This window comes from Nematolebias whitei, chromosome 8 (assembly GCF_014905685.2).
Source record: "Nematolebias whitei isolate Nwh7 chromosome 8, NemWhi1, whole genome shotgun sequence".
Lineage (NCBI taxonomy): Eukaryota > Metazoa > Chordata > Actinopteri > Cyprinodontiformes > Rivulidae > Nematolebias > Nematolebias whitei.
Genome location: NC_056505.1, coordinates 46,635,030 through 46,646,980, shown reverse-complemented (window position 1 = coordinate 46,646,980; position 11,951 = coordinate 46,635,030). Strand labels below are relative to the sequence as shown.

General features: G+C 42.4%; 1 protein-coding gene across 1 annotated transcript in view; it reads right to left on the bottom strand.

Moving 5' to 3' along the window:
* Nucleotides 1-11,951, bottom strand: part of LOC119413708 (endophilin-B2) — a 138,050-nt gene that overhangs the window by 102,508 nt on the left and 23,591 nt on the right. Inside the window, exon 3 of the mRNA XM_037680763.1 lies at nucleotides 3,321-3,449. Within this exon, the coding sequence (XP_037536691.1) occupies nucleotides 3,321-3,449 (129 nt within the window). The remainder of the gene's footprint in view (nucleotides 1-3,320; nucleotides 3,450-11,951) is intronic.

The following is an 11,951-nucleotide window of genomic DNA, read 5'->3' as shown; positions in this document are numbered from 1 at the left end:
AAACGTTTCTACATTTTTTTGTTGATTTGCTTTGTTTTGTTTTTTTTGAATGTCCAGAGGACCAGATTTAACTTTTTTAGATTTTTTTTGTGATGTTTCACCTTCGATCCGGAAGGCTTCATCAGTAAAGGAAACACACAACACAAAACTGATTCTTCCCCCAACAGCTTACTCCAAAGTGGAACAAACCAGTTATGTTGGTGCTAAGATGGTCTCTTTGGCACGCCCCCTCCTCTGGTGCCACGAGGGAGAGGGCCGGCAAGCTGCCTTTAACTCTGACTTTCTTCTGTCTGTTGTGAGTCACCAGGGGGGTAGTTTGCACTGAAGCTAACATGTTAGCTGGTGAAGTGTCGCTCCCCGTTGTTTTGCTGTCGCCACAGCCCACTAATGAGACACAGACACACTTGTCTTTCACAACTGTAAAAAGACCTCTTCCTCCAGTCACTGTGAACAAATGTTTTCTTATGTTTTTCTGCCACGTTAACCTCTTGGAGGTAACACTAGCTTGTAGCTGCACCGCTGCAACAATGGGAGTGGTCTATGCATGATTGTGAACTTTGACCCCCGACAAGATTGCTAAACTGTATACATAAAACTATTTTTAAAATTTGTATTAATCATTTTCATTTCAAATAAATGCAAGGCCTTCCTTGCAAATGTTATTTCTTAAATTAAAAAATATAATTAATGACGATTTTTAGGCGGTGCTCCTTTATCATGAGTGCTATTTTTCGAACAAGCCCCATGGGCAACTCATGTGGTCCTTGCGGGCTACCAGGTGTCCGCGGGCACCGCGTTGGTGACCCCTGCTATAGAATAATTGATTCAGATGATCTTTTTACAGATGGAGTGATGATGTATTCATGTGAGGGTGGATGAGGGAACAAACTGGGCTGTAAAACACTTTCAGTAGCCTGGTTAGCTAGAAAGGCTCCACACAAGTACAGTCCATTAACCATTTATAGTGTGGTGAGATGCTCTGTTCTGATTTGATCCACAGTAGTCACTAATATAATGTGCTGTCAGTCACAAAACAACAGTCTTTGCAACATTATGTAAAATTACTCTCCTAATGAAACACACAGCTGAAGCTAAAGTCACAGTGAAGGTGTGAATATTTAAAATCTTTAATCTTTGCTGTGACACCCAGCTCTGTGAAGTTACTAATGACTAAATATGTGCCTTTATTCCTCACATATATCATCTGCTAGGCTCAGCAAGAGAGAATACAAAAATGCAACTCATGTGGCTGCTACACGACCACCAAACTACGCTAATAATGCAATGCAAAATATTATAGCTCGAATGTTGACTCATTCAAGACAAATCTTCGATGATAGTTGAATTATTCTGCTTTAGGGTGACTTACACCACAGACATTAAAAACCGAAGTTTGATTCTTTGTACATTTGACTTGCAACTCCTGAAAGATAAATAAATAAAATCACAAAGACAAAAGAGAGAGGAAGCAGAAAATTTGAGGGGAAAATGTGTGAATTTTGGGTTTATGGAAAACCTTTAGTAGATGCTTTTGATAATAGGAGAGTGTTTGAAGCGCATGTTCTGTGTTACATTAGTAGGCTACTTAGAAAGCTCTGTTTTAAACGATTTCATAAATCATTTATCATTTGCAGCATGATAAAAGAGCTGAGGGGCTAAGACGTTGCACTGTCTAAATTTTCTTAATATAATATTTACAAAGATGATAGATGACAATAATCTCTAATATGCAGGAGTATTTAAGCAGCACGGTGGCTCAGTTGTAGAGCTGTTGCAGGTTCAAATCTCAGCTGGGGATCTTTCTGGGTGCAGTTTGCCTGTTCTCTCCGTGTTGCGTGGATTTTCTCCTGGTACTCCAGTTCCATCCCACAGACCAAAAACATGCACGTTAGACTGACTGGCAACTCTAAATTGTCCCTAGGTGTGAGTGAGAGTGAATGGCTGTTTGTCTCGTTTGTCTCCATGTGTCCTGGTGATGGACTGGAGACCTGTCCAGGGTAATTTCTAAAACAAGTTTATTTTCTCCTTCTTTTAGCTGCTCCCTTCTTCATGAGTCACCAAAGCAAACTAAGTCGCATGAAGACTTAAGCTCCCAGTATACTGCCGCGTACGTCCATACGCAGAGGTACGCACGTACGTACGCAGAGGTACGAGCGTACGTACACAGAGGTACGAGCGTACCCCCCAGGGCATGTCCGTGCAAAGCTCAAATTTTTACGACCGCATACGAGTATGCGGTGTCGCACAATAAACTGCCCGGCGACGGACTGTTTTGTATGCGACACCAATGTATTAAATTCCTCTTCTTCATCTCTGATCTGGCCTTTTCTTTTGTTTTTTTGCCAAGAGGCAGTGATCTCTTCCTCCTCCATTGATGCCATGACTGAAATGGTGAGAAATGAAGGAATTTGTCACGAGCAAATTAAACTCGGGTCCAGCGTGGCTGCGGGAGGGTCTGGAGATTTCCTGGTGGGCTGGTCTGATGTGTGGGCTGTAGAGCCAGCGCTCCCTGCTTTTTTTTTGTTTTTTTAGATCTTTTTAGTATAAACACAGAACACCGCTGCTGCTGCCAGCGCTCGTTTTTTTTATTCCTGACCTGTCAATCAATCCAATAGGCGTGTCAGCAAATGACCAATCGGTGACCTGAATTTGTCCCAAAGGTAAGCGCCCCTCGTCTGTGAAGCTGCTCTGCAGCTGCTCAGGGTGGACGCTGGAGTACGAAGTCTGAACCCTCTGTGTACAGTACACGCGTACGTACACGTGAACGGACGTACGCGGCAGTATACTGGGGGCTTTAATTGTTTTTACACTGGATGTCCTTCCTGACACAACCACAGACCACTGAGCTACCACAGCCCTCTGTGTGGAGCAGAGAGCTGCCATCTAGGAAGCCCAAGGGAGCAGACGGTGAGAGTTAAGAGCCTTGCTCAAGGGCCCAGAGTGGGGCAAATGTAGATGTGGGTTCTTCACCTTTCCTATCCACATTTTGATATTGTCTCTCCGGAGAGTCAAACCGGCAACCTTCCAATCACAGGCCCACCTTCTCTAACCTCTGCGCCACCACTCCTCACTAAACTATATCTAAAATCTATCTGTGTTTACTGTATGCATATTCCAGTCCATCCACTCGCAGCGTGTCATTTACAGACCCATCTTTGGAGTGCATGTGGACCAAATTATGATCAAGTTGGGCCATTTCTTCTGACCTCTTAACATTTTTGTCAGTAAGTCTGTTTATTGATGTCAGCTCAAGATCTAAAGTTGTATTTTTAACTCTCTGACCCTTAGGAAGAGGACTTTGAATGTTCATGTATACTCACCGTATGGAGTCCCAGGACCAAATTCCTGTGCTGCCCCCTCCATGTACAGGCCCAGCAGCTCTGAATTGGTGTCCCTGGATGGAGCCTTCATGTCAAACTTTTCATAGAGAAACTCCTCGATTCTGGCACCTGCAAGAACGGTTGGCAAATGAATCTGATAGAAGCAAAACATATGAGACTGCTGAACTATTTAGTTCTATCTTACAACCCATACTGAATAAATACGATCTTAAAGTTTCATGGATAGAGCATAAACTAAAACACAAACAGGCAGTCAGATTGAATGAGAGTGAAGAGATTTTTAACCAGGACTATACTGTTGACCGTCAAGTCCAAATATATTCAAAACAAGGTGACAAACTAGAACATTTCTTTCACGAAACCAAGGTTATCCTTCAACAGTTTGGGTCAAGCATGGGAACAAGAAAGTACTTTTTTGTGGTATTTTACATACAAAACAACAGCATATCTAAAAGTTAGATTGAAACTGTCTTGTTTTTAATCTAAAAACATTTGAATCCAACCATAATTGGAAAAAAGAAAAAGAAAAAACAACAGATTCCACCATGTCATTATCTAATTAACATCAGCAATGATCTCAATTGATGATATCCAATCTGGGAAGGGTTAAAGGTCATGTCAAAAATATTAAGACAATGACATGTGTAGTGTCCTGAGAAATGAGCTACATCTCAGACTCTACAGGCTTAAATTACCAGGTTAAAGGTTAAAGGTCATGACAGGAATAACAAACAGGTGGAACAAGTATGGTTTGTTTGAAAGGACAATAGAACTTGGCAGCAGGACTTGGGTTTAAAAAGTTTTATCTAAACAAACCAAAAGACTTCTGGAACAGGTGAAACCAATTTAGAAATGTTTGCAGAAAACCAAACAGCATATAAGCACAAACATCTCATATCAGCTGTCAGGCGCAGTGGTAGAAGGCTGATGATGTGGGTTTTTCTGCAGTTACAGGACCAGAGCACCATGCAGTCATTGAGTGGACAATGACCAGTAGACCATATGATTCTAGAGTCAACTGTGAGACCTTCTGTCTGACAACTAAAGCTTGGACTAAACTGGATCATGATGAAATGGAACAATGATCCTAAACACAGCAGCTTATCTAGAACAGAAGAGAATGAAACGGAGGTTTAACTTCCAATAAGACAGACTCTAAACACAGAGGACTCTCTAAATGACCTGGAATGGTCCAGTCGAAGCTCAGACTTCAGCAGGGCTTAATTTGAGCTGAATCCTGCTCTTATTTTGACAGGGTGCGTTCCAGTAACTGTTTGCTCAGATCCAGTAACTCTCAGCCTTCCTAATAATAAAGTTATGTTAGGAAGTGTAGATGAACAGATGCTGGGATATATTCATCATTTAACGCGAGTTCCTCATTTTTCTGGACTGAATAAAACGTGCATTGAATTTAAGGAAATGCAAAGTGAGACGTCATTTAAATTTGACCCATCAAAATGAATGCGGTCATTTATTTACAGAATCAAATTTAACATCAAACATTTACATTAATTTGGCAAATTATGAAAATAACAATATAAGCAATCAATCAGGAAAAATCATACGGCCATGATTTTTCCGTTGCTGCACCAAAGACATTTATGAAAACTGTACAACTATGATCTTTTACCCACATGAATGTGGGTGAGCATTTTACACAGACATTTCTAAATATCTGGGAGAATTTCTACTTCATAGGAAAGTTTAAAGATGGAAAGAAGTTTAGAGGGAGTAAAGGATGGGGTTTGAGGGAAATTGAATGTACACCAGAACCGACACTCTCCATCAGAAGCCCAGCTCGCCTCGGTACGCTTGGTAGGAAACTTGACCCATTACCTCTCTGATGATAATCAGCAGATATGGTGTTCCGTTAACGCTACCGGTCCAGCGTCTCCTTAGATTGGCTGTAGCCCGTCAGAAGTAGTGGCGAGGCTCTGTTTGACACACATTCACCTCAGTGGAAAATGTTATAATCCCATGGAACTCGGAAGAGCTTTGTTGTCATGTCAGGAACTCCAACAGCACTCCATCAGAACTCCAGAACTCTAGAAGTCTGACAACTCTCCAACTCCGTGAACTCTGTAACTCCGTGAGTCGTAAGTCACTCTGTGAGTACCTGTGAGTCCCTGTGAGTACCTGTGAGTCCCTGTGAGTCTGTGTAGACCAGGAAGTATTGACATTTTAAAGACTCTTTCCCGGTTCACTTTTTGGGATTTTTCATTGGTCAGAAACGACCAGAAGGGGTGTGTTTTTGTGACGTAAGGGGTTAGAGACAGCGAGAATTGTTATGGGACAGCTCAGAAATGTTCTCACAGACCGAGAGGGTTCTGTTTAGGCGTGTCTAAGAAACAGGTGCAAAACATCTCTATTTACGTCTGAGAGGATTCTAAAACATGACAGTTTTAACATAACAACTTGTTTTTCGTTTGACTGTAACCTTGTAAACGCACACACTTGCTCATTCAAAAGCAGAAATCAGAAAAATGCATAATTACTCTGCAACAGCTTTTAACATGAGAATAAAAATCATTACTCAGTTAATAAAATTGATTAGTTCACTGCAACATCTAAAATGGTTTGAACTAAGACACTTTGATTATCAACATTTGTAAGATAGTAATGATAATAAAAAGAGAGTGTTCTTTTCACTTGAATCTTCAAGAAAGAAAGTCTCAGGATGGGTGAACCTGTATCTATGTATTCAAATACATGAAATGACAGTTCCTGTCCCACAAGGTTCTAAAGGTCAAGAGTTTTGACCTTAGACGTAGTTTTGACGTAGGCCTAGTCCACTACAGAAGCTTAGTTCTCAAACCTTACATTCACCAAAATATTGAAAACATTTGGAATAGATTTGGAATAAATGATGACACAAATGGACCAGTAAAATCTATGATTTTTTTTGCATGAGTCGGCTCCTCAGTGCCACCTGTCAATCAATCCAGTGGGCTCGTCAGAAACTGACCAATCAGCTATCTCAATTTGTCCCGAGGTGAAACGCCCCTTACCTGCAGGAGTTGGAGGGCGGAGGGTGATTAGGATGCGTAAGAAGCGGAGCATGCTAAACAATTGGTAAGGTAAGAAATTATCCTGCGCTGAATAGGCTACACTTATAAATCACACAAAGCGTTTAAAAGTAAATTATGAATATGAATTTGGTTTGGTATTTTGACAATTCAAGGTCTCTTTAGTGGCATTCACATCATAAGTGGTACATGTGGTGGAAAGAAATTGTGTACACAGGGATCATACATACATCCAACAAAAAAAATAATTGTAAAAGAATAACAGTAATAAGATCTAAGATATGAACTAAGAAATACGCTAAACTAAGAATACACTAAGCACTAGTGGTACAAAACAATATGCCGAACAACTGGAGCATGAACATAAGTGTGTGAGCAGATGAGTGCAAATGAATAGAGCAGCATGAAATAAATCAGCAGTACGAGATCAGCAGCATGGATAGTCAGCAGCACATAATCAAAGTGGCATTACAGTGACAGTGATTATTCTGGTTAGAGATTCATGAGTCTAACAGCTTCAGGGTAGAAGCTGTTCCTCAGTCTAGTGGTTCTACACTTAATGCTTCTCAACCTCCTTTCTGAGGGGAGCGGGCAAAAAGTGTGTGCTGGGTGAGTGGAATCCTTCATGATGCAGGTGGCCCTCTTCCTGCATCTAGAGGTATAGATGATGGTGGGGAGACTGACTCCAACAGACTTCTGTGCAACCTTCACCACTCTCTGCAAAGCTTTTCTTTCTGCAGCTGTGCAGCCTCCATGCCACACGTTGATGCTGGAGCACAGGATGCTCTCCACTGCACACCTGTAGAAGGAGGTGAGGACTGAGCTTCCCAGACCAGCTCGTCTCATCCACTTGAGGAAGTAGAGTCTCTGATGATCTTTCTTGATCAGGCTGGTGGTGTTGTTACCCCAGCTTAGGTTGTCATTCAGGTGCACACCCAAGTACTTGAAGCAGGAGACCACTTCCACCGCAGATCCTCCTATGTTCGGGGGATAGGGGTGGGGGGTAGGTGTGTTTGTTCTGTCTGAAGTACATGACCATCTCTTTCATCATCTTCACATTGATGTGAAGGTTATTCTCCTTGCACCAGCTCTCCAGGTGTTCCAGCTCCTGTTTGTAGCTGGACTCATCATTGTTTGTGATGCATCCAACCTCTCCTGTATTGTCTGCAAACTTTACAATGTGACAGCCTGGATGGGTAGATGCACATCCATCCATCCATTATCTTTACCCGCTTATTCCATTTTGGGTCATGGGGGTCGCTGGTGCCCATGTCCAGCAATCACTGTGCGAGGGGCGGTGTACACCCTGGACGGGTCGCAAGTCCATCACAGGGCGGGTAGATGCACAGTCATACGTTAGCAGAGTGAAAGGAGGGGGCTCAACACACAGCCCTAGGGGGAGCCAGTGCTGAGAGTTATGGTGGAGGAGAAGTAGTTGTGGATCCTCACAGACAAAATGCTGTTGCCAGAGTCTTAACAGGAGTTGGTAGGAGAGATCATATTTCTCCAGTTTTAGCTTCTCTCCATTGGCTCCCTGTCAAATCCAGAATAGAATTCAAAATCTTACTTCTAACCTACAAAGCTCTCAACAACCTGGCTCCATCTTATATTACAGATCTTCTTGTTCCATATTTTCCTAACAGAACACTTTGCTCTCAGACTGCAGGTTTACTTGTGGTTCCTAGAATCTACAAAAACAGAATGGGAGGCAGATCTTTCAGTTATCAGGCTCCTCTCTTGTGGAACCAACTTCCAATCTCTGTCCGTGAGGCTGACACATTATCCAGTTTTAAAACTAGGCTTAAGACTTTCCTTTTTGCTAAATCCTATAGTTAGGGTTGGCTTGGGTTTTCTGAGTTGTCCCTTAGTTATGCTGCTATAGGCTTAGACTGCTGGAGGACAAACTGACCACAATTTTCACTCTGCTACTGTCTTTACTTACTCTGCTCAACCTGTTTTGTGTTTGTAATTATTTTTTCTATCTTTAACGTGTTTTTTTTTACACCTGGACCTATATCTGGACCTACCATTATATGTTCGTCTGTCTCTCCTTCCTGTCCTCTCAACCAGCCGGTCAAAGCAGATGGCCGCTTGTCCTGAGCCTGGTTCTGCTGGAGGTTTCTTCCTTTTAAAAGGGAGTTTTTCCTTTCCACTGTTGCCACTGTGCTTGCTCAGGATGGGAGACTGCAACGAAGCCAAGATTCATCTTGTCTGCTGGATTCTTTAGATAGAGAACTTTACCAATTGGCTTTTATGTATGTGAATGTTCCTGTAAAGTGCACTGAGACAACTTTGTTGTGATTTGGCGTTATATAAATAAACTGAATTGAACTGAATTGAATTGACTGTGGTCTGTTTGTTAAGAAGTCTAGGACCCAGTTGCAAATGGAGGGGCTTAGTCCTAGTGTGAATAGTTTGTCCATGAGGGTTTGGGGGATCATGGTGTTGATCCCTTCTCACTTTATCCCTTAGAGATAGAGTGAGAAGCTCGATCATCCGGGAGGGACTCAGAGTAGAGCCGCTGCTTCTCCACGTCGAGAGGAGCCAGTTGAGGTGACTCGGGCATCTGGTTAGGATGCCTCCTGGACGCCTCCCTGGTGAGGTGTTCCGGACATGTCCCACCAGGAGAAGACCCAGAGGAAGACCCAGGACACGCTGGAGAGACTATGTTTCTCAGCTGGCCTGGGAACGCCTCGGGATTCCCCCGGAGGAGCTGGCCCAAGTGGCTGGGGAGAGGGAAGTCTGGGGCTCCCTACTTAAGCTGCTGCCCCCGCGACCCAACCCCGGATAAGCGGAAGGAAATGGATGGATGGATGGATGGATGGCGTTGAAGGCAGATGTGAAGTCCACAAAGAACATACAGACGTAGGAGTCCTTCTGCTCCAGGTGGGTGAGAGCAGTGTGGACCACAGAGGAGATGGCATCCTCTGTTGAGCGAGTCTTGCAGTATGCATACTGGTGATGGTCATCGCTGATGTTGCTGGTTGTTTTGATGTGGGTCATGACCAGTCTTTCAAAGCATTTAGCGACATAGTGTGTGTAATTAAGTATTTTATATATGTGTGTGTGTTTAATTGCTCTTTTAGCTACTTTTGCCTGAACCTAACACTGTAAGTGAAACAAGGGTTTCTTGAGTTGCTGTAAATTATGCTATAATACATACATACGCTCTCATTCCAGAAAACAACAACAAACAATGACAGCCTTCATGATGGAAAGACATCATGGACACCACAACAAGCAGCTGACTTCACTGAAAGCATCCTTAAATGATCGTCACTGACATGAGGACTCTGTCAATGGTTGAATACGAAGGCTTCACTACAATGGGCGGTTGTGGCTGAATGGTTAGAGCAGTCGTCCTCCAATGCGAGAGTTGGGGGTTCAAATCCACCAGCAGTCACATGCCGAAGTGTCCCTGGGCAAGACACTGAACCCCTCGATCTAAAAGCACTGATTAGTCTCATTAGAATGATTTGTTCAATTAGGTTTGTAGAGATGTACAGTGCTGTATGAATGGGTAAACGAGGGCACAGATTGTAGTGTAAAGCGCTTTGAGTATCTTGAAATAAGATAGAAAGGCGCTATACAAGTACAGTCCATTTACCATTTACAATGATCCACACCTTTAATCCAGGTTACAATGATCCATACTTTTAATCCAGGTTGCACTCTTCCCTGAAGGACACATTTTACAAAGTAGCTACATATTGTGCAGGTATAAAGCATACATTCATATATATTTTTTTGTACATTTATTTTTTTAAGCTATTTGACTAACTTTTATTTTTTATTATTCAATATTTTACTAACAGAATAGTCAAATAGCAACCTGTTTTTTGTGCGAATTGCAATGTCAGTCAAATGTTCAATTTTGGAATAAAGGGGTGGCAATTAAAAAGTTTTTTTTTGTGCCGATTCATCGATTAAATCGAAAAAAATAATCTGCAGATGAATCGATTATTGAAATAATCGTTAGTTGCAGCCCTAATACAAACATGGTACCGAGTGGTGGGACCCCCGGCCGTAAGGTATCCAAACAGCTACTGGGGAAGAGCAATGAGATTATCCAATTAGCCACAGCAATGATAATGAGGACAGGTCAAACCCACATGGACGCCTATCTTCTGATGTGGCTCTTTGTGAATGGATTTCTCTGTGCTTGAAATGGATTAGGAAAATCGGAACATGGAATGTGAATGGACTAAAAACTGGCAAACTCGAAATTGTCAAAAGTGAAATGACCAGGCTGGACATCGATATCCTCGGAGTGAGTGAAGTGCATTGGCAAGGCAGTGGCTATATCTAATCTGGAAATCATATTTTCTATTATTCTGGCAATTTAAACATCAGCCGCCAAGGTGTTGGATTCATCCTGTCGAAACGGATTGCCAAGGCCCTCCAAATTGATTACCAATCAGTGATCGAGTGTTGGCCACACAATTCAGAGGCCAGGGTAGCAATATCACCGTTATCCAAGTCTATGCTCCGATCAGCAGATCAGAGGCAGAGAAAATTTTACGTTTTTATACAGAGACTCGACGGGCAATAGACCTGACACAGAGAAAGGACATAATATATATTATATGAGACTTTAATTCAAAGGTGGGCTCAGCGACAGAGACAGATATTGTTGGTTGCTACGGATTGGGAGAGAGAAATGAAGCTGGAGATTGCTTAGTCCAATTTTGCCAAGAACAAGAGCTAAGAATTACAAACACTTGGTTCAAGCAGCCCAAACGCTGACTGTATACATGGGTGATGCCTGGTGATCGACACCGCAACCAGATCGATTACATCCTATGCCAGAAAAAAATGGAGAACCACCATCCTAGCAGCAAAGACGTACCCAGGGGCAGACTGTGGGACCGATCACCAGCTCCTTGTAGCCCAAGTAAAGATGAAATTCTGTAACATCCAAAGACCACCTGCTGCTCCAAAGTTCGATGTTGACTAGATCCCTTCAGAACAAGCCATAGAAGTGAAGAACCAATCTGAGCTCCTTGTTGTAGATGACCTACCACCTGAAGAATTATGGGCAAATGTGAAATCAACCATCATCAAGATAGCCCAGCAGAACATTCCATACAAGAAGCCAACAAGATCGGCTAAATGGATATCAGACCAGACCATCAGAATCACTGAAAAACACAGGAAAGCAAAAGCAGTAGGAAATCGAGAAGAGATCAGTAGACTGACTGCAAAGTTCTAACGAGAAGCCAGGAAAGACAGAGAAATATTGGAATGACCAATGTGAGAAAATGGAAGAAGCGCAAAAGAAGGGCCACATGAGGGAGCTTTAAGAACATGTGAGGAAGGTGAGGACACCATTTATAACATGACAAGCAACGATACGAGGATCAAATGGACAAGAACTGCGTGACCAACAAGAAATCCACAAGCGCTGGAGAGAATATACTGTAGGCCTATATGCAGCTGAATATCATATAGACCATGTTAAGAGTTTTTCTCCGTTATCATTTTAAAATAGTTTCGATCTCATTATATATCTGTTTTCACATGTACTGAACAAAAAGTTAATTTCTTAGGATTTAATCTTGTTGTTGCTGTGTGTAAGTTTCTG